This window comes from Malus domestica, chromosome 16 (assembly GCF_042453785.1).
Source record: "Malus domestica chromosome 16, GDT2T_hap1".
Classification (NCBI taxonomy): Eukaryota; Viridiplantae; Streptophyta; class Magnoliopsida; order Rosales; family Rosaceae; genus Malus; species Malus domestica.
The window spans coordinates 9,351,083-9,374,064 of record NC_091676.1 but is presented as its reverse complement, the minus strand read 5'-3'; the positions used below and the strand labels follow the sequence as shown (position 1 = coordinate 9,374,064).

At 39.1% G+C, this 22,982-nt stretch overlaps 3 protein-coding genes across 4 annotated transcripts; all 3 read left to right on the top strand.

The window, feature by feature from the left end:
- The first annotated feature begins 574 nt into the window (after positions 1-574).
- LOC103433172 (trihelix transcription factor ASR3) lies at positions 575-3,410 on the top strand. The gene is made up of 3 exons (XM_008371411.4): positions 575-1,478; positions 2,092-2,151; positions 2,791-3,410. Exons 1-3 carry the CDS (start codon positions 791-793, stop codon positions 3,075-3,077), a joined length of 1,035 nt encoding a protein of 344 aa, XP_008369633.1. The 5' UTR covers positions 575-790; the 3' UTR covers positions 3,078-3,410.
- A 5,392-nt stretch (positions 3,411-8,802) lies between these two features.
- LOC103433174 (ADP-ribosylation factor GTPase-activating protein AGD3) lies at positions 8,803-17,263 on the top strand. Its single transcript, XM_008371414.4, has 19 exons — positions 8,803-9,520; positions 10,366-10,442; positions 10,793-10,893; positions 10,980-11,050; positions 11,544-11,606; positions 11,686-11,730; positions 11,850-11,915; positions 12,030-12,077; positions 12,165-12,260; positions 12,341-12,382; positions 12,454-12,669; positions 12,801-12,932; positions 13,049-13,273; positions 13,419-13,505; positions 13,592-13,927; positions 14,521-14,666; positions 14,758-14,851; positions 15,735-16,225; positions 16,393-17,263. Exons 1-19 carry the CDS (start codon positions 9,476-9,478, stop codon positions 16,505-16,507), a joined length of 2,496 nt encoding a protein of 831 aa, XP_008369636.1. The 5' UTR covers positions 8,803-9,475; the 3' UTR covers positions 16,508-17,263.
- A 1,727-nt stretch (positions 17,264-18,990) lies between these two features.
- LOC103433173 (inactive leucine-rich repeat receptor-like protein kinase CORYNE) lies at positions 18,991-22,086 on the top strand. Of its 2 annotated transcripts, none has more exons than XM_070815662.1 (2): positions 18,991-20,842; positions 21,588-22,086. In XM_070815662.1, the coding sequence occupies exons 1-2, from the start codon at positions 19,980-19,982 to the stop codon at positions 21,895-21,897; spliced, it is 1,173 nt and encodes a 390-aa protein (XP_070671763.1). In that variant the 5' UTR covers positions 18,991-19,979; the 3' UTR covers positions 21,898-22,086. The 2 variants fall into 2 exon arrangements, with proteins under 2 accessions (XP_070671763.1, XP_070671764.1); XM_070815663.1 differs by having other exon boundaries at positions 19,353-20,861; positions 21,588-21,771.
- The last annotated feature ends 896 nt before the right edge of the window (positions 22,087-22,982 follow it).

Genomic DNA, 22,982 nt, shown 5'->3' with positions numbered 1-22,982 from the left:
TCCGTATTTAAATCCTCACTGCATAATTTGATATAGATATCCATCCTTTGTAAAAAAAAAAACAAAAATATATATTTCACCTCTCCAAATCAAAATCCCATGATTTTTGTTTTATAATAAAATCATAGACCAAAAGTTTAAGAAACATACCCAAAAATATTAAATAGTTTAGTAGGACAAATTAAATAAAAGAAAAGGCAATAAAACAAAATTAAAAAGGAGAAACAATAGGATAAGGGTGCCCCAAAAAAGAAGGCGTTTTATGGACCATATTTTACACAGAAGAAAATGACATAATGCAAATAAGAGACTAGAGTGGTTGTAATGCCTAGAGTGAGTGCCCTTATAGATTCCAAGACAGATAATTAAAGCTAATTGGATAAAAAAAAGATAATTAAAGTTAATTAACCCTTGATATGGTAACAAGTTAAAAGATGAAAACAAATCCCCCATTGATTAATCGAGATTTCCCAAATTAATCTGTATATTTAGCAGTAAAAACACAGAGATAATCAGATAAACCCCACCACTCTCTCATAATAATCCAACCCAAAAGCCCTCTAAACCTCTCTCTCTCTCCTCCCTTCCCTCTCTCTCTCTCTCTCCTCTCCTCCCTAATTGTTTTAGGTAGAGAGAGATAAGAGCAAGGTGACCCCCCTCTAGTCTCTAAACGCCGTTTAGGGGGGACCTTTTGCCTCCGAAAAACGCCGTTTACTTTGAACGTAAATCGCCATCGTGGCACGTGCGTTTCAAAAAATTTTCTCTTATTTTTGTTCCGTTTTTGTTATTTATGGTCATGGCCTCGGTGCAGCAGGTGACCCTGATCCCCGTTGACGGCGACAGTAACGGCGTTGACGCCCGCAACCCCACGTCAGCCGACACCGGTGGTGATGACTCCAGCAAGGCGCCGAGGCTGCCACGCTGGACGCGGCAGGAGATTCTCGTGCTGATAAACGGTAAGCGGTATGCGGAGAGCCGGGGCGGGGTGCGGGCACCCAGGTCGGACTTCGGGTCGGGTCAGTTGGAGCCCAAATGGGCGGCGGTGTCGAACTATTGTAAGAAGCACGGGGTGAGCCGGGAGCCGGTCCAGTGCCGGAAGCGGTGGAGCAATTTGGCGGGGGACTTCAAGAAGATCAGGGAGTGGGAGGTGCAGAGGAAGGACGAAACGGAGTCGTATTGGGTGATGAGGAACGACCTGAGGAGAGAGAGGAAGCTGCCGGGGTTTTTCGATAAGGAAGTTTACGATATAATGGAGGCGGTTCCAGGTACTCCGATTACGCTGGCTTTGCCGGGTCCGAACCGGGTGGAGTCCGAGGAGGTGAAGGAGGGGACGGCGGAGGAGGCTGAGAACTTGTTCGATAGTATACAGAGGCCGACTGAGGAGGGGTTGTTTTCGGATGACGAGTCTGGTCGGAGCCCCGAAAAGGAAGTCCGGTTCAAGGAGGGTCCGGGGATTTCAGCTCCCTTGCCAATATCAGGTATATTCAAATACAGTTGACTCATTTTGGATAAAAAGATTTGATTTTTGGGGTGGAAGCTTCAAAATTTGGTACCAAATTTGGCTGCATTTTAGTTGGGTTGTGATGAATGCCTGATTGTCCTTGGTGTTCGTAATTGGTTTGAATTTTTTATTTTTTATTTTTTATTTTTTACAGCGAAGTGATTTTCGAACTCCCTCTTTCTTCCATGCACTCGACTTGTGTTTTCTAGCCTTTAGATTGAAGAAATCAAAGGCCAATCAAGAAACACTTCTTGTTTTCTAACCGTGAATCGAGAAAAATAAAAATGGGGACGAGTGCAAAAGGGGAAAACGGGAGTGCGAAAGTTACCACCTTTACATTGTGGGTTGAAAAAAAGAATGATTTTGGGAGTGAGTGATGGGTGATGGAAAATTTAGTGGTTGAAGCAGGTCCGTTGTGTCTGATATGCTTAAAAGTTGGATATAATTTGTGGTGGGGGTGGGGGTGGGGGTGGGGTGAAAAAGAATCAACGATTATGAATGCTTTTGGGTCTTGAGAATTACTTGGGGTTTTAGGTAGACAGCATTACTGAAATTTCAAATGTTGTTTTGTTGGATGTAATTGTTAACAGAGAAGGCGTACAAACCAACACCACAAGGACATCAAGAACCTCAAGCACATCAAGGACAAGGTAATTCTGTCTGCCTCAACCCTTGCCACGAAAAAGATACTAATACTTGAGCCACAAACAAAACATCGTATTGGGCATTAGCTGTTATGAAACTTGCCAGGTTGAAAATTGAAGAACCTTCTCATCAGACTGAAGCAACTTCGAAAATTTTGTTTTTGTCGATGGAGTATGATTTTTCTTTTCTTTTCATGCCTTGTCCAGCTTCCCCGTAAATACAGTTATGAATGAATGCACAAACATCCTCTTTGGATTAATTCCGAGATATAATGTACATGTTTTGCTGTTTTGCTTTGTGTTCCTCTGCTTCATAGGTTTTCTTTTACTTTTGTTCTTTGTATGTTCTCGTTTAATCTTACCCCCAAGAGCCTGTTAGCTTATGATGCCGGGATACAGCTTATCGCTTCTTTTGAATTTAGTTGAGGCGATTAGTCGAACATGGACTTGGTTTAAGTAACATTGGTAAATATGTCTGCCGAAGTTAGGGTTAATGCATCTTTAAGAGGAAACAGATCAAAGTTTAAGCAATACCAATTTCTCTGTTGCAATTCACATGTTCAACATATTTCGGCCAAATGTTAGGGCAATTTGTAGATTGCCAACTCTATGTGGTCACTGAACACTGAATACTATTGTCTACAGGTGCAGCAGGCCCAAAACAGCCAGCTTCGATCCCAGAGATTGGATCTACCTCTCAAGACCGGAAGCGGAAGCGTTTTGCAATGGAAGGAGACGAGGAAGGATCCACTCTGGAGAACCAGTTGATTGATGTCATGGAAAGGAACGGCAAAATGCTGGGTGACTACCTCCATGCTCAGAACTCCCATTCTCAACTTGACCGGGAGCAGAGGAAAGAGCATTCCGATAACCTGGTTGCCGTTCTTAACAAGCTTGCAGATGCATTCATGCGAATCGCTGAGAAATTGTAGCACAGAAGTCAGTGTATATAGAGAGAAGTCCTCTTCAAGAACCCCCGTAGATGTTAGCGGAGGCTGAGAAATTGGTGGATTAAAATTTGATCATTTTATATCTAGGGATGGCAGCGTCCAGTAGAGTATTTACACCTGTCATTCCTCATTTTATTTTTCAATTTTTTTTTAAATTCTCCTATTTTTCTTTTTGGTGTGTCACCTTTGTGGCATATTTTCCCCATTTATATTTTATAGGTTCCATACACACAAGGGTTTACAAAATTTCACAGGAGTTAGCACAATGTTTAATGTTTTTCTTTTATATAAATGCCCCTCGTGGAATTCCGCCCATTACCAATCTCAGTACATGCGCATCACTTGCATTTGTAAACGGCATCCAAACATTTTTAATTTGGTTGATGCGAGGTTCGATTTGAACTGAAATTAGTAACGAAGTTACCACGAGGGTGTCTCGTGGCGTGATTACGAGTTTTTACCACGAGTAATATTGACATTTAGACTCGCACCATATACACACCAATGCAGTGATAACACTCTTGTCGGATAACCCATCACTCCCCAAAGCCATGAGGCTACATGATTGCGTGGTTTCAAGCACGAGAGAACAAAAATTCCAGAACATAAACAATCGGACTCGATCAGATACTGGTTTTTTCCGATACTTCCGACCGGATTTCTGTACACAAGCACTTGCAACTGCTGCACTTGGTTGCGACCCTTCTTCCTCGACTGCATTGACATCACTTTGGACTTCAACAGCTGCAAAACCGACTGGTACGCCTTGTGAAATTCTTTGTCTTTAGTTTCCTAGTCTTTTGTGGTTTGGGCCCGATGTGTGAGATTGGGGTATTTGTACACCTAGTTCATCAAATGGGCCGAATGTTTAAAATGAGTTACTTCTCACATGCTTCTCTCGATTTCAGTCGGATCAAATGAGTTGAGGAAATGGACAAAAATTCACGAGTGTTTGGGAGGTAAAAAGGTTTGCGTGAGTAACACTGCCCTTTAAAATTAATACACACAATCAGTGGGTCCCACTTACGGGTAGCTAGAGTTAGATCAATACGGGTAAATGGAGTTAGATTAAGCAGGTTCATTGCAACGTAGCGTAACGTCTGACTCATTATTAGATTAGAACGCTACGATGGCGACCAATATATTTGTAAATTATTCTCCGTGAGGAAGCTTGATTTTTGGACGAATTAGATCGAAATCAAGATTCTAATTTCAATTAAAAAAATTACGGAATAAAATTCTCTTTCTAAATTCGTTACAATTTGTACACAATTATTGGTTTAGCGGGACAATATTTTTACACAAATCATGTACAACGATTCATCATGTACGTTAATGTCAAATTTAGATGTCACCTACCGAACTATTTTATGCACAATTATTGGTTTATGGTTAACATTTTGGTGCCTTATGTTGACAAAATTTGGAAACCCTAATGAAATGGGGAAGGAGAATACGACCTCCAACACCTTTACCAAGCCCTAGTTAGGGTTTAGGTTTTGGAGTTATGCAAAGAGACTCTTGTGCCAAAACTGAATAACGACAATGAGACTCATTGGTTTGGTCTCTGAAATTGTCCCAAAACAAAAAATATATAACGTGAGCCCTCGTTGTTTTGTTGATGAGATACGAAATAGACTTCGGATGGGCCTAGCTCTTGCTCTACCAGTTTACCTATTGTCTATGACGACAAGTGTTGGGATTCTTTAGGACCCCATGCCCTTAGTGAATAGGGTCAAATATTAAAGGGGCTCAAACAAATTCATTTGCCAATTTCTTCTTTTGTTATTTTCGAAAATTTGTTCAATACTTACATAGCATTGAATGATACGTGAATAAACAGGTGAAATTGAAAATTGAAAATCTTAATAGTTGTAAAAATAAAATCTAACAATTAAAACACTTGTAAAGCATTGAAGTTGTCACATCCCGGCTCGGGTCCCCACCACATCTCGGGGTCGACTCCACCGTATCACAATATTGTCCGCTTTAGGACCCGACTACGCTCTCACGATTTTGTTTCTGGGAACTCACACAAGAACTTCCCAGTGGGTCACCCATCATGGGATTGCTCGCGCGTGAACTCGCTTAAGTAGTTCTGATGGAACCTGAAGCCAGTGAGCTCCCAAAAGGCCTCATGTTAAGTAGAGATGAGAATATACATATAAGGCATAGATGATTCACTCCCCTGAACGATGTGAGATGTTACATAAGCCACATCACTTCTTCTTGATGAAAAAAAAGGATATTGAATGACCAGTCATTTATTTATTTTTACTAAATGACGGACTTCTGATATGGTGTCATTAGGGGTGCAATCGAGCTGGTTAGGCGAGTTAGATGGTCAACCCAACCCCTAAGCAACATTAATAATTCGTGTTTCAGTTGTGTTCGGGTTCATGTGGGTTCATTAGGGTCCGACTTTAAATTATATTTGAGTTTACTCTTGTTAAATTTGGTAGTTTATCCTCTTTAACAATTTTACTTTATTTGGTGTTTAATAATAACAACTCGTTTAAGGTAGGTAAAACCAAAAATAAATATTTAATCGTCTCAAAAAAGATAGGAAGCAGCAAATCGAAATATTAGAGCCTGATTAAGCGGGGATTAATAGTTTAAGGATTGAAAGCAACTTGTTGATCATATTCTTTTCATATGCAAGAACAAAAAAAGCAACACCATGTTTCACTTTAGTTCCTCCTCATGTCCTTATCTGTCGGTGCTTTTCCTTTTTCTTTTCCTTATATTTCTTCCTCCTCCTTTCTTTTTTCTCTCATTCCTCAGCAATCTTGGTTGTCGCATAATGCACCACGCCTGTTCATATTTCAATCCTGGAAAATTGAATTGAATGATACAAAACTAGAGGGAGCGGATCCGTGACACTATTTCTTTATACAATGCTTGACACAAGTTTTTATAATACCCACTTTATAAAAACGTACAAAATCTCTTAATTTTCCGACATGTGGTTCACTTTGAACAATTTGTTTGTACAATTTGATTGATGCTTAGTCCCCTACATGCCTGGAAGGCTATGACACTTGTTCCTCAGGCAACTTTCTGCTTATGTATGCAACTATGCATGGTACGAATTAAAGATTTTCTAATACATCACATGGTTTAGGGATCTAGGAGATCCTGTAATCGTGTTCGTTTATCGTATATCATACGGTTAATTTTGGTTAGGTACTATTTATATTTAATTTTAATTTTAAATTTTTTATGATTTCTGACCGCACGATGTACGATGAACGAACATGATCACGGATCCCTCGGATTCCCAAGAAAAGGATCAGGCGAGGATCCTTTTCCATGGTTTGGCTAAATTTCAAGGGTTTTGTGTCTGACCCGTACAAAGTGGTAAACTTATTTTACAATTATTTACTGAGTTAATTGGTAATTTATTTTACAATATTAATATTATTACAGGAATCTTTGTAATGCTAGATGATAAATGCAGAGCTCCATTTGGAGTGGACGATAATTTTATTCAGAAAGTGAATGTGTACCTATAAAATTAATTAATTTTTATTATAAATAATGCCAAAAAAGAAATGCAAATGGTCAAAAAGTGAAGAAAAAAGGGCACATAAATAGTCACATTCTTTACTTTACTTCGTTCCTTTTTAAGAAAAAAAATGCCATCCACTACTGTGAAAATATGAAAAGCAAAATACTTCACCATCTCCAGCCAGTGCTTCTCCACATTGAGACAATTTTAATCCTGTATGGAAAAACCATGCTCAATGATAAAGGAAGAACTAGTCTGAAAAAAATTGAACCATATTCGGATATTCCTTCAGGAATCTATACCACACTTGTAGTTCCAATGGTTGAGTCCCATTTTAATTGATGACGAACATACGTTTCAGTCTCGACAATGTTACTATTCAATAAACGCTTGTTGCTTCTTTTTTTTTTTGGGAATCTAAATGAAAAGTTCCCGGTACTATTTATTTGAACGAAAAACCACATTTTTACACTAAAAAGTCAATCATAGTACTATTCACTTTACTATTTATTTTGTTCTTATCGTTAAAACTCAAAGTTTTCAAACCTTTTTCATTAGTTTTTCTTTTTTTATTAGTACTAACAATATTACTTGTTGGTTCACTTGTCATCGTGGCAATTCAAGTTTGAATCCTAAATGCAATGGTTGAAGAGAAAGATCATACATACATATTGTTTAGTTTATAAAATTTAATTTAAAATTTTGATATTCTAACATTATCTAATAAATTAATAACACGAGAAAATCTCTTGACAAACAGACCATAGTGGCGGAAGATTTTCCAATCCATGTACGTGGAAGTGGTCCATGGGCCACCTGATCAATTTCCCAATCCCCAAATTTCTAAATCTGAAAAAATGAGTGATATCTTTGCATTTTAATTAATAAATGAGAAATGTTATTGACATTTTAAAAATTTTATTCTACATTAATTACAAATGTATTTTTTCTAAATATAGAAAGTTTTCATAACACACTAAATTTTTTGGGTGTTTGCTACAATTCGAAAGTCCACTGTTGTCGTCAATACATGTTTGTTCAGGTGGTAAGGTTTCTGTTTTGTGTGTCGCCTTATCAAGATTCGAATCCCGATACCAAAAAATTTATAACGAAGAACAATCTGTAAAGACCAACAAAGAAGACATGAACCCTCAGTGAACCCTCAGTAAACATTTGTGGCACACCTTCACCCTGAACGGGGTAGTCTCTCCTCCTAAACTTTTTCCTACCCAATAAAAAAAATTGCAGTGTTGTCAGTCGGGCATGGATATGGAGGGAAATTTACGATGGGCCCCACCTTATTGAAGTGGCCATAGCGTGCGGGACAGAAGCATCTCTTTCACTCCCATTGTTCTCAACTGGCAGCTTGGTGGCGCGTCTCTCAACAGCCGAATTCGTAACAGCCGTCGGATCCTAACGACAAGCTATGGGTGAAAATCTATTAGGGCTCAACCCACGCGCCGATGAGGCGCATTGGTACCACCAGTTGTCCGCGTCTCTCGTACCCTGTAAAGTTAACCACTGTCGGAGAAACTTTGAAGACTAATCCTATGCACTGGAGAACACAGAAGCCCAAAACGACATCGTCCGCTGAGCAGCGCTGCCGCTCAAAGAGAACTGTAAAATTGCCAAAATAGTTTGAAAATCCCTAAATCTAATTGCTGAATAATTAATTTCTAGTATATAGTTAATATTTGATTAATGAATCGTTTGATTGGTTTCAAAAAGTTCAACAATTGCGATTGTAAAATAATCGTTTCATCCTATTATTATTATTATTTTTAATGTACAACTAGAATGTGATTTATACGAAGAAGAATGATTTATTCTCTAATATTATTGAAGAGTTATGCATTACACCGTCATTTAAAAAAAGTTATGCGTTACACTAATTACAAGGAACGGCTTCTTCTACATAGATGCGATATAAATTTTTTGAAACGGCTCATCCCAAGCCGACAAGCTCCCCATTTTACGAGCATTACTCTTGTTTTGCAAAAAAACTATTTTTATAACTCGAACGCGTAACATTTTAGTTACAAAGAAACAATTTTATTCGTTGCGTCAAAACTCGCCCTCAAAATATCACACATCCTAAACTATTCTATGCTTAAATTTTAGTGTTCTGTTGACATGTGAGTTAGTAACAGTATGATCTCACTCTACCAACTTCCTCCTTTCCAACAAGCAACAAGTAAGTCAAATCTCGCAATTAGCAAAAGAGGGGGGAGAAAGAGAAAGAGAGAGAGAGTAGAGAGTAGAGAGTAGAGAGTACCAAAGTATTGTCAGGTGACTGTGGCACAGTCTCTTGCGACGTTTTCAGGTTAATTGAAAAATGGCCTAATCGCGACCGAATCGAACACACACACACACACACACACAAACAGTCGCTCTCAATTCCCAAGACTCCGATATTCTGTAATTATAGGTGTATCTCTATGCGGCTTAAGCTTAACAAAGACTCAAACTTTCGTGTCAAATGTCTTCTGGCCTCTTTCTTTCTTCTTAGGGTTCCTTCTCTCTCTTCTTTTGGGGTGGGCCGTACTGCTGCTTCTTCTAGGGTTTTGAAGCTGAACATTTAAAATAGTGAAAAAGGGAAAAATAAAAAAGGGTTTTTGGTTTGGTGGGTGCTCTGTAGCTCTGAGGTGGGAGTGAAATTCATGCAAGCTGGAGGTGATTTGAGAGATATAGATTGATTTGGACTTGGGGTTTTCCTAAATTGTGGGGTTTGATTGGACTGAATCTAAAATGTGCAAAGATCTAGGTGACCGAGATTGAGTGCTTTGGACTTGGCGGAGAAGATGGAGAATCGCCTGAGTTGCTGTACTGATTGATATTTTTGTCGGAGGAGAAATCAAAGTTCTCAAAAATGCATTTCACTAAGCTCGATGACTCTCCTATGTTCCGCAAGCAGGTTCTCTCTCTCTCTCTCTCTCTCTCTCTCTCTCTCTCTCTCTCTTCTGGGTTGTTTGGTTGCATGGTTTTTGTTCTTTCTTCCAATGCCATGTTTGGTTGCTGAGAAAATCCGGGAGAGAAATGAAAGTTTGGATTTTGAATCTCGTTTGGGGAGTTGGTGGGTGGTGATTTCTGAGCAGAGAAATGGAGCATGTGCTGCTAATAGTTGCACATGTGATAGATTTAGTTGCATTGGTTACAATCATCATATGCCGCATCCCTTAAATTGCTGAATTGTGTAATTTGGAATGAATTGATGGGAGGTATGGAAGTTAAAGTTGAAGAATTTATAGTTTGCTACTGTTGTTTCCGAGTTGTAAGACTGTCCGAACTTTGTTATGGATAGATTAATTATCTTCCGATTGCTAATTGCTTGCAATTTTGTTTCCATAGTACTGTATGTCAGTTTGCACTTGTATTCTAGAGAGAGGGCCGAAGATATCAACCTTTGGAAAGATGTATGTTTCGATAGGATTGGATATGGTGTTATATAACCCCGACTTGTGAAATCTGCTTATGCCCTGCTTGGCTTTAGATTACTTAGGCTCTGAAATCATCAAGTGCAGCCTATATTAAACAGCTCCGCCCTCCCCCTTCTAATCATATTTACTTTGTGATGCGTGCGATGGCCTACATCACCCTTCCTGTCATTGCATTCTGGTTATACCCATTATACATGGGCAGTGAACTTTTGCTAACAGATATTACTGATGCTATTCGTACTTGTGTCTGTGTTGTGATATGATTACTAGTCATAAGCTTGGCTGTGGTATGTAGTAATTGATGAAACTTTTGTTGGTGCAGATACTATCCATGGAGGAAAATGCGGAAACTTTGAGGGAAAGAAGTTTGAGGTTTTACAAAGGATGCCGAAAATACACGTATGCCTAATCTTTTGATGCGTTTTTATATTATTTCATCTACAAAAAACTCGGGGCAGAACTTTCGAGTTCGTCAATTGTTGTGTATTCAATTACATTTCTGATGATGTCAAATGTAAATTTGGCACCACAAAAACTTGACCACCCAGTATCTTATGCTTTTGCACTTTTAATAGCTCTCAAATATGGAGGGCATCCAAACTTTGATACTAATATAACATGTGATCAAGTGGTTCTGGGTCTTCCTTCGTCATCCTTTTTATCTGAATGAAATTAACCCTCACTAGACTTGAATGTTGAGTTTGTCAGGGAATTACTTAAAGGCCTTTTCTTTTTCGTTTTGCTGGCAGTGAAGGGCTTGGGGAAGCATATGATGGGGACATTGCTTTTGCTAGCGCCTTAGAAACTTTTGGTGGGGGGCATAATGATCCAATCAGTGTGGCTTTTGGAGGTATGCCAAATTGTCAGCATAAAGAGTACCAAATCAAACATTGATGATTAAAATATCAATAATTGAACTCCTTTCTTCTTCACTAGGTCCTGTTATGACTAAATTTACTATCGCATTGAGGGAAATTGGGACTTACAAGGAAGTTCTTCGATCCCAGGTAATAACTTTGTTTTATTTGTAATTACATGTCAAATCTATTGCTGCAAGCTAATTGGCTTCATTATGATCTTGCAATCAAAATAATTTTGTCCGTAGTTCATGGAATATCATTTCAATATACTATTTGAGAAACAGATATTAGTTGAAACTTAAAATGGTTTGTTCTTAATTTTGGCTTGCGATGAATTCCTTTTTGAAGCTTGATATTATTTCCATCTTTCAATTTTGGCTTTGGAAAGTAGTTTTACTTGAGATAAAGGAACTCAACTGTGTACATGTCATGGCTAACCGTTATACATTGCGGCTTATGCAGTCACTACTAGCTTTAGGGCGATTAGCTTCTCTAGTCCTTACATATATCAAATGCATTCCATGCTCTTCATTTCCAAGCTCTCTGTGTTTTGCTGCCTGTTGGATGAATAGTTTATTCCTTATCATGGATAAGGTGAAGATGTTATCTTGTATAACCTATTTTTCTCTTCCCCGTACAGGTTGAGCATATGCTAAATGACAGACTGTTACAGTTTGTGAATATTGATTTGCATGAGGTCAAGGTATGGTGAAATAATTGTGGGTTAGACCATTTAAGTTTATCTCTTAGTTTTTTCAATATCGAGTATTGTCCTTGTGCAGGAAGCGCGGAAACATTTTGACAAGGCTAGCCTTGTTTATGACCAGGTGTGCTTCATATTCTTAATTAATTTAATACATCTTCCAGCTATATTGAGGTTAATGTAACAATTTGATTCTTGTTTTGGTATTGGACACTTGGTTTGATACTTTAATAATATTTGCAGGCTCGTGAGAAATTTCTCTCATTGAGAAAAGGCACAAAGAGTGACGTGGTTACCCTTCTTGAGGAGGTAATTTGTGGTGCTAATTTCTCTTTTTATTTTATTTTATAGACCTGTGTTCTTGTCTATATTATTGGAAACTATCCATTCTTACATTCTAATACGACTTAAGAGATATTGCAGGAGCTTCATAATGCAAGGACTACATTTGAGCAAGCTCGTTTTAGTCTGGTAATTTTCTCGTCCCATTCTTCCAGAAATCAATGAGTTCATGCCATTGAGACCTTGGATTTATGATTTGGACCATTCTATTCGCAGGTGACTGCTCTTTCTAATGTTGAAGCGAAAAAGAGGTTTGAATTTCTGGAAGCGGTCAGTGGAACAATGGATGCTCATCTTCGTTACTTCAAACAGGTAGACTGAAAGTCAGGTTTTCTCTACGTTTCACTTGCTTTATCACTACCATGCTGACCTTAAACTGTTGCCATGTGTAGGGTTATGAGTTGTTGCATCAAATGGAGCCATATATTAATCAGGTTTGTTCTGAACTTTTTTCATATGTTTGTAATAAGAATCATTTTAAATTGGACCTCTTATTATTTCCTAGGTCTTGACATATGCTCAGCAATCAAGAGAAAGATCCAACTATGAACAGGCTGCTCTTCATGAAAGGATGCAAGATTACAAACGACAGGTTGATCGAGAGAGTAGGTGGTCTTCTAATGGTTCTAATGGATCTCCCAATGGGGACGGGATACAAGCCATTGGTAGAAGTTCGCATAAAATGATAGATGCTGTTATGCAGTCTGCTGCAAAGGGAAAGGTTTGATGAAGCTTCATATTATTGCCTTTAATTTATTAACGTGACCTATGTTCATTTTGATGTTGCAGTTGTTTTTATTTCATCACTACATTTAATACTATAGACAAAATTTAACAGTAAGCAATAATCAGGTTCAAACCATTAGGCAAGGTTACCTCTCAAAACGTTCCTCTAACTTAAGAGGTGACTGGAAAAGAAGGTTTTTTGTTCTTGATAGCCGAGGAATGCTCTATTACTATCGAAAACAATGCAGCAAACCATCTGTAAGTAATTTTTACAAGAAGTTAGGATGCAGAATGCTTGAAGTTTGTCCTGTGTTTTTTTTTATTTTTATATATTAGTATCACGTTTTGTTATTTTGTTTGTCTATAACTTTTAGGGATCTGGTAGTCAACTTTCTGGTCAAAGGAATAGTTCTGAGCTTGGTTCTGGACTGCTGAGTCGGTGGCTTTCTTCTCATTATCATGGTGGAGTGCATGATGAAAAATCTGTTGCTCATCACACAGTGAATCTGCTTACATCAACTATCAAAGTTGATGCTGACCAGTCAGATCTGAGGTTTTGTTTCAGAATCATTTCACCGACAAAGAACTATACTTTGCAGGTTCGATTCAGCGTAGCTGGCCCTTGTGAGCTTAGGCTTGCTATGTATTTATCTGGTTTTTGAACCTGCCAGTTTGGCGAGTTTTTTATAGTTATTTTTATCTAGTAGTTCCTGCAATGATATTGATTTATGCTTGTCAGTGCAGGCAGAGAGTGCACTTGATCAAATGGATTGGATTGAAAAGATAACAGGGGTTATTGCTTCATTACTTAGCTCTCAAGCTCCTGAGAGGGTAATTGTGTTTTGAAAGTTTTACATGATTATGTGGCCATTGATTTTCTTAGTCTCATTGATGAGTTTGGTCCAATTGCATTTCAGTTTCTGCCTCCTAGTCCCATGGGAAGCCATCGTCATTCTGCCAGTGAGAGTAGTTCATTTGAGAGTTCTGATTTTGATCACACTGGAGTTGAAGAACTTGTGTCCGAGAGGAGCCTTACTTTTGCAAATTCTGAGCGCCCATTGAGAAGCTCACAACATCAAAGATCATCTTTAAAAACCGAAAAGACAATTGACATGCTACGACGAGTATGTGGGAATGATAAGTGTGCTGATTGTGGTGCCCCAGAGCCAGATTGGGCATCATTAAATCTTGGTGTTCTCGTTTGTATTGAGTGCTCCGGTGTTCATCGTAATCTTGGTGTACATATCTCAAAGGTTAATCACAATATTTTTCGTACTTAGCCGTTTCACATTTTATATCTGCGAGTTGTGCACTGTCTGAACAAGTGTTGTGTAACGCCCATCAAATAACTATTATATTTTTCATGTTCTTGGTTGCTCTACTTTTCTACACATACAATTTCAAGTATTTATCAAGTAGGGAATCTAAAGAACCTTACTTCATATGATTCCTAATTGCCTAATAGTAATGTGGTTTACTTTTCAATAATAGCAATAATGAAGTTTTGGATTTTCATTAACATGGAATGTGTAAACTGGCCAATGTGTTAAATCTTTTTCCAAGGTTTTTTTTTTTAATTTTTTTTAATTTTTAATTTTTAATGTTTTTTTTACAATGAATTGTGAGTGCAGTTACTGGAGAATTAAGGATTATACAAATGATAACTTGGTAAAGCAGTAAATATGCAGGAAATTACCAAATTTTGTTTTGGATTGTATATTTGTATATTGACAGTAACATTTTCGTAATAGTTCTTTTGTTTATATGTACTGATCCTATAAAAATTTAGTGTCTGTACCAGTTACTGAATTTCTGCAACTTTTCTTCTCGGTGTCTTTTATTGCAGGTAAGGTCTCTTACGCTGGATGTTAAAGTGTGGGAGCCTTCCGTTATAAATTTGTTTCAGTCTTTGGGTAATGCCTTTTCCAACTCAGTCTGGGAGGAACTTTTGCAATCAAGAACTGCCTTTCAGGTTGATCTTATATCCACAGGGTAGGGATTCTGTCACAACTCTTTCGTGTATTGTATTTATTTCTTCTCTACTGGACTGTTGCGAGATTTCAATTGTATTCTTCTGGTGAAGGTCATACAAGTCCGATAAAAAACAGCTAGTTTTTATCAGCAAACCCAGTCAGAGTGATTCTATACCAGTAAAGGAGAAATTCATTCATGCAAAGGTATGTCTTTTCATGCCTCACAGTTACTAGTTGGATGACCAGAAAGCATTTCAATATTTACATTCTAATTATCAAATTTTTGATTCTTACACTTGCTGTTTTGAGGGAGCAGCCTCTCCATAAATGGGGGTAAGGCTAGCTGACATTCACCTCTCCCAGACCCTGCGTAAAGCGGGAGCCTTGTGCACTGGGTACGAAAAACTCCCAGACCCTGCGTAAAGCGGGAGCCTTGTGCACTGGGTACGACCTTTTTTTACACTTGCTGTTTTGAAAATGGGTTTTGGTTGAATATTTCAATTCACTGAAATTGAAAAAGTAAACAATTGAATTGGATTCAGTTGGATGGTACCAACGAAATCGAGCTCTAAGGCCTATTTCTTATTGAATTAACCGATCAACTTAACTTGTTTTGTTGTCGAACGTTTATAAGATTGTAGTATTAAATTCGAAGTTGATAAGGAAGCAATAGTTTTAGAACATCAGCCCAATCTAAAGAACACATTTTCTAATACTAAAGACAAAAATGCAATTTTGTCTAGACTGTAGTTTGAGACTGTGAACCTTTATTGGCTTGTTGGAATACTTGTCGTCCTCTCTTATACTGATCATGGCTTATGGATCTTGCAATAACGGCTGTACATAGTGTATAACGGCATAACAGTATTGTTCCTGTATGACATGGATGAACCTTACTTGGGTTCATCTTAGTTTTTACAAGACTAATGATTTGGGGACTACCTTTTGTCAACTTATGATACATGACTATTCTTGAAGATCTCCTATTATATAGCGAACTGATCTCCTTACTACCTGCTACTAGCGGAAAATCTACAGACTGCTTCAGAAATGTGGACGTTAATGTGTATTCTTTTGTTAATCACAGTATGCAGAAAAGCTTTTTGTCCGGAAACCAAAAGATGCACAATATACTCATTTGGTAGCACAACAGATTTGGGAGGGTGTTCGTGCGAATGACAAAAAAGCTGTATATCGTCACATTGTTAATTCTGAGCCAGATTTGAATGCGGTGTATGAGCAAGCGTCATGTAACTCTTCATTAACCCTTGCCAAAGTAATGCTGATGCATGAGCAGACTAGCCATGACCAAGGCTCGAGCTGCTTAGCTGGGGATTCATTGGACAAGTCGTCACATAGCTCTTCAACCTTGAGTGGTACAAGTGAAGGCCAGCAAGTGGAGGATCTAGATGGGTGCACTCTTCTCCACCTTGCTTGTGAAACTGCAGACATTGGCATGCTTGAACTCCTCTTACAGTATGGAGTGAATATAAATGTGACTGATTCAAGAGGTCACACACCACTCGACCGTTGTATTCTGAGAGGCAAAAACACATTCGCAAAATTGCTTCTTACAAGGTGAATATCTCATGGTTGGATCTGCAGTTTTTTAAAACCCATGCATTACATTTTCCTAATCTGTGCATACATATTAAACTGTCTAGCTGTCAGCTTCTTTCTCAATGCTATGTTTCCACCTCTGTTTTCATGATTCGCTACTGAAGGGGGTTCTATTGCATCTGCAGGGGAGCTGATCCACGAGCATTAAATGGGGAAGGGAAAACCCCCCTCGAACTGGCAGTGGAGTCGAACTTTGATGATAGCGAGGTCCTTGCTATGTTATCGGACTCCAATGGATGAAACTCTCATATTAGCAACCAAACTAAACTATCCGAATGCAACTTCATAGGTGCTGGATGATGTTTATCCAAAGAGACAAAGGTATCACATTTGTGTAATATAGTCCGTAAATTTGAGAGCTTGTTATCCTCTGAATGAAATATCAGGAAGTGTTTTGTGGGTTTTGAGAGTGGTAGGGTGGTGCCTACCGATGGGGGGGGGGGTGCATTGTTGAACAATGTCGGCCAGGGTTGTAATGCCTCCGGTGGTCTTAGCCGAAAGCATGCGGTAGCTTTCAGCCAAGGGGCTCTGTAATGTGTTCTCTTTTGTTCATTCAGTTTTCTGCTTCCTTTCGGGGTGAAGCTGTTGTGAGGATTTAGTGTAGGCCATTGTGTATTTGTACATGATTTCTTGTAGTGGAAGCTTTTGGTGGCTCTAACTCTAAGAAGCTCAAAATTTCAACCTTATTATGTTATTCTAGGTTTAGGGTTTCCGAAACCGCAATAGAAAAGGTTGATGCTATATAATTTGATCCATGTGAGAGTGAAAAAACAAAGTTAGCGAAATGGAATGTCAAATGTGTAGTTGGGAGTGGCAGTGACATTTTGTGAAGGTGAATGGTGATGATGTTACGCTCAGTCAAATGTAGCAAGTAGGCCAACCCAAGACCGTACCATACCAAGAGTGAGTCTCCCTCCAAGTCAAAGTTAGGTAAACCATATATGTTATGTTTAGACGAATCCAGTATATTGTTGAATTTAAGGATACTGATTCCTGGCTCTGTTGCCTAATTTTTTCAACATTATTGGTACTTGAAAGGCATGTGTGTGGAATTATTCTTTTTATTTTTTTTTATTTTTAAAGGGACCTGGTGGTTTCGTCACGACAGTTCATTTTTTTAGAGTCAGCAAGACTCATAGAGGCATATCAATGTTCCTGTTCATCATCGTATGATTCACGAGCGTCAAGAATTAAATCTAGGACATGCTGTATGAAATACGGGTTTGAAATTCGTTTTCAACTAATGGGTCACATCATGATAATTCATGTGTGTGGCATTTGTTAATTTGATTTTTAATAATAATAATAATAATAATACTGTTGTTATGTTGGTGCAAGTTTTATAGCGATGAGTTCAATGTAATTTTAACTATGAGATCCTTTTTTTTTTCTTTCTATTTTATAATTGGTTTGTTTTTTGTTTTGTTTTTGTTTTTGTTTTTGTTTTCTTTCCTATTTGAGATGTTTGTCTATGAATCGAATAGAATAGTAAGACACTCACAGAAGAATGAGCTCCACTACGTAAACACAGTTCGATTCCACTTAAAATTACAATTCACGGAAGAGGATCTTCTCCTGAGCTCATGATGGGGATCCTCCTAAATCCTAAACCAGTCCATCTGGACCGTTCAAATTTAATCCAACAGCTGCAATTATTATAAGTTTTAGAAAACCCTCCTATTTGGAGCTATCAGATTAAATTTGAATAGCCTAGATGAACTGGTCAGGAGGATCTTCTTCCACAATTCACATGAGCCCATGGTGCGTTCCGTACTGATGATGCAATGCACTTGCAAAGAAACCGACACATTAACATTATATTATCAACATAAAACATCAATAATCTGTATTCTCTATATTATGAAAGTCCTATAGACTGGCTAGCCTAGTTCATATTTTATATCCAGTGATTGACGCCTTGATGGTGCCAACTCAACTGCCATGACATGAGAAATACTTCTTCGTTCGTTTGTGAACCAAAACATGATTAATTAAATAGATCCATTTCCATAATTATCCGAGTCTTATCTTTTTATGAAATTGGGTGTGGAAAAGCCCTTGATGGTTGATGTTGATGCTCATGTTGGGCCTGAAAAGGATGAGGCCCACACGTGCCCGCGTGTTGGTCTTTCGCGCGTCCCGAGACACACCCAATCATGGTTTTACAAACACAACTGTACTCGAAAGCGAAAACCGAGCCAACCAAAGATTATTCCCTTCATCCCCACACAAATTATTAATTAAATTATTGATTTAATAACAAACCCTAAAAGCAAAATAAGATAATCACTTTACTAATCACCATTCGTTAATCTGGAATCCCCGAAAGAGATTTCTATGAGAAGAAGGTGCTCATACGGTGTTTCAAACTCATTAATTATGTGACGCTTTGTAAAAAAATAAAACAAGAACAACACAATATATTCGTGACACATTTTTTTTTAGCTTTTTTCATGTCAAGTATTTCTTATAAGGAGGAGATATCGGAAATGATTTATTTGAAATCGAATTCAAGGAAATTATAATGTAAATAAGAATACCATGCGAAAAGAGATCTTTATATATCATTTTGTTATGAGGAATGACAAACACATGTTTTTTTTTATACCTTTCACATGCCGTTGTTTAATTATGTCAGCTAATTATGTTTAATTATTCAATAAAACTACAAAAAAAAGTGTGTGGAATATGAATATAATCTTGAGACGTCACAGTGATTATGAACCCGCTCCAACATAGTCACTCCACAATCCCCCATCCATTTATAATCGGAATAAATACCCGCTGTTGGTTGGTTCTCTATAGACGGCCAGAATCTCCTCCGTCAACAACCAACGGCGGAGATGCGTTTGGCGTTTGCTAGGCCTCGTCTCACACAGTTCGATGTTTCGCTTTCGGCCTCTCGTGATAGCAACACGGTGCCAACGTGGCGGGGTGGACCCCACCACGTACGGGGGTTAGTAGAGTCTCTCAAAGGCGGGAAGCCCAGTTTTGTCCTCCGCATCCGCATGAGAGAGAAAAAAAAAAAAAAAAAAGCAAACAGTCACAGAAAGTGTCTCTCTCTCCTTCCCAAACCCAGAGAGAGAGAGAGTAATACAGAGTTTGAGAGAGAGAGGGAGGGATTTTTGTGCACTTGGGTAGTTTGTGAAGAGAAAGGGACTCGCTTTCTGTGTGAAACCGGCAAGTTTTGGAACTTGCTTTTTGTTTGGTTCGCCATTTTTGGCAAGCATTTTAACTCAGTAGTGGGTTTAAAGAGTGTAAAAACAAAGAGGGGTTTGAGTTGAAGAGAAAAAAAAGAAGCGACTTGGTGACGAAATGATTCGTTGCGTCCTTTCTCTGAAGATTTTCCCGTAAAAAAAATCGACTTTTATCTGATACTCTCTTTCTTCATGCCTCTTGGAGCTCTCTCCCATGGGGTTTCTTCTCACTTTCCGCAGAGCTCCGAGCGTTTCTGGGCGGCGTTGCGTTTTCTGCGCCTCCAAGCTGCACGGTGGCTGAAGCCGTCAGAAAACCAGAACAAAAATTTGAGCTTTTGAGGCCATAGCAGCTGCTGCTCTGAGTATTTTTGGTCGGATTCTGAAGAAAGATTGCAGCTTTGATGTTGGTTTTGGTAATTTGCGTCTGGGTTTTATAGGGTTTAAGCTCTTGGGATTCCGTTGAATATTTCTGGGATTTTATGTGATTTTTTATTTTATTTTTAATTTCTACTGGAATGGATAGAAGAAGAAGTACCTCAGTAATGAACAGTCCAATCCCAAGGCTTCTCCTTTTGGTATTGGGTTTGTGCTGCCGGCCAGAGGCTGTGCGGTCCCAAGAAATCGAGCCTCCGTCGCCAGTGAAGCATCCCCACTCGAAGAACGAGCACCAAAGAATTATTCTGAGCATTGTGTTGGGAGTCCTGACCGGAGTAATTTGTGCCATCCTCACTGCACTCTTAGTCCGGTGCTTTGTCCGCTACATCAGCAGAACACCAATTCTCAAGGGCCCCGTCATTTTCTCCCCGAAGATCGACCCCAAAACGCTCCAATTAGCACTGGCTAGCGAAAACCAGTTGCTGGGTTCTAGCCCCATTGGGAAGTACTGCAGGACTGTTTTGGACAATGGGCTGATTATTGCAGTCAAGCAGCTCGGACCCTTTTCGGAGTGTGGCTCGCCGGAGGCTCAGAGCAAGGCGGCGAAGCGGCGGATACAGCAGGAGCTTGAAGTGCTTGCTGGCCTAAGACACAGGCATTTGATGAGCCTGCGGGCTTATGTTCGCGAACACGATAGGTTCTCTTTGGTTTATGATTTTGTGCCGAATGGGAGCTTGGAGGATGCTATGAACAGAGTTAGAGAAACCGAGTTGCAGCTCAGTTGGGAAGTTCGGCTTCGGATTGCAGTCGGGGTGATTAAGGGACTTCAGTATCTGCATTCGTATGTTCCTCAGATTATGCACTACAATTTGAAGCCTACAAATGTTATGTTGGATTCGGAGTTTGAGCCGAGGTTGGGAGATTATGGGTTGGCGAAGCTTGCGCCTTATTTGGATGTAGCAACATCTGAATACAGCGCTCCAGAGTGTTTCCAGAACGGCAGGTATACATACGAGACTTTGGTAATATCCGAAATTCGTAATGTTTTTTGTTGTTGATATTTTTGTATGGCCCTTATTAATTTCCTTGCCTTCAGAATACTTATCAATAGTTCGGTATTCCACATGCCAAAGTGTTTTTAGATTAAGGGCAGGATTGGCTTAGGTTTGGTACCTCTTGATTAATGTTAGCCATTTAGGTGCTCTCTTTTAAATGGCTTGTTCTCCTGCACAAGGCCATGTTTACTCGGGGCTTACCCCCGATACCGCCTGGGGTTTGGGGGTGTGGGTGGGTTGTGAATTGGATTGCAATCCCACTCCTGCTTTTTTACGCCCCTGCGCTGGAGGAAAAAATGCTCCCGCCCAATACTCTTCTACTCAATGACTTGGGATTCAGATCATCTGTCTTTTGACGTAGCCGAAAATTACCTCTTGATGGTTTATTGATGTTTTACAGTGAAATGCTTGTTAGTTCAGATTCAAGGCTTTGTAGAACTTCAGAATATTGTTTGTTAGTTTGTTTATTGATGTTTGCCTTAGATTTTGTGTAATGGGGTTTCATTAGTAGCAGTTTCGTTAGTAACTTACTGGCGTTGTTGTAGGCCAATTGAAACAGAAATTCCGCGTAGAAAGAAAACTTTAGCTATTGATAGGTGAAAGGAAAGAACAATTTAAACATGAGATCATTTCTTTGCTCTTGTTGAAAACATATCGCTCTTTTACTAAATGCAACATATTCAATTTCGACAGGTACACGGATAAGAGCGACATTTTCAGCTTTGGGATGATATTGGGCGTTTTATTAACCGGAAGAGACCCAACCGATCCCTTCTTTGGGGAAGCAGCTAGTGGCGGAAGTTTAGGGCGGTGGCTGCGGCACTTGCAGCAAGCAGGCGAGGCACGGGAAGCATTAGATAAGAGTATAATAGGTGAAGAAGTGGAGGAAGATGAGATGTTGATGGCAGTGCGAATCGCCGTTGTATGCCTATCAGATTTGCCAGCAGAGAGGCCCTCAAGCGATGAACTTGTTCACATGCTAACCCAACTGCACAGTTTTTGAATCAGATGTAAGTACTTTACTGAAGCTCCTATTTCTGTAGATTATTGGGAACTTTTAGACTTCAGAAATATTTGCTTCTGCAATCTGCACATTTCTCTTAGAATTGTATACTTTTACTGTTTTAATCGGTGGATAATCACTGTGGTGAAGAAGCTGGAAGTCAAGGAAATTTCTGACTTTGGACTAAAAGTAAGCAGATTAACAATGTGGGGGCACATATCAATTATTTTCGTTTTTCACCACCGAATGATGGTAGGGCTTTACTGGCTGTCTTTTCTGGACGACTTTTTCAAAAATCACGGGTCCTTTCAAACCTGAAGCAACTAGATAACTCTCATGTCCTTGTTCTGTAATGCTTGAATGCTTCAGTGTTCATTCAATCCGAGTCCTGTGGAGAAAAAACTTACATGAAACAGGATGACTCTCTCTCTCTCTCTCTCTCTCTCATCAACAAATTCTAGGGTAACTCATCACATGATGAGAGAGGTAGAGGGTGGGAATAATCCCCGTGATAGCTGAGTTTGGATCAATTCTCCGAGTATTAGAGTCTTTTGGTAATGGTGCTTGTGACGTGATGAGAGCGATAGAGAATATGGGGAAGTGTAAGGTGTAAGTGAAGAGAATAGAAGAGATGAAGTCCGTCCCTTAGCCTAGTCTATATCTACAGCTGACGCAACTCTGTACCGACGCCTATTTCCCATTTTTTATGGGAGTACCATAGTCTTATGCTAATCCTGCTTATGACATTAACAATTCTCCATTATTTATTTATTTTTTCCCCTTCTTGATTGTGATCCGGATGGTTGTATTGTGGAAGATGTAAACCCCAGCGTTAATTTAGTTTGTCTTGCCCAATGTGTGTCACAAAAATGCATCCACATGTGATGTACAAAGGCTAGGAAGCAAGAAAAGAATGTAAAAAGCTTGTGGTGGGGATACTGAGAAACCCGGCAGGTCATGCATTTGGGGCCAAAATTAGCATGCTTGAAAGAAGGAAAAAAGCAAAGTGAATGCCAACCAAGCCTATGATTCCATTGCCATAATCCCATGTATTTGGTGGTCCACTTGACCACATATTCCTCTTA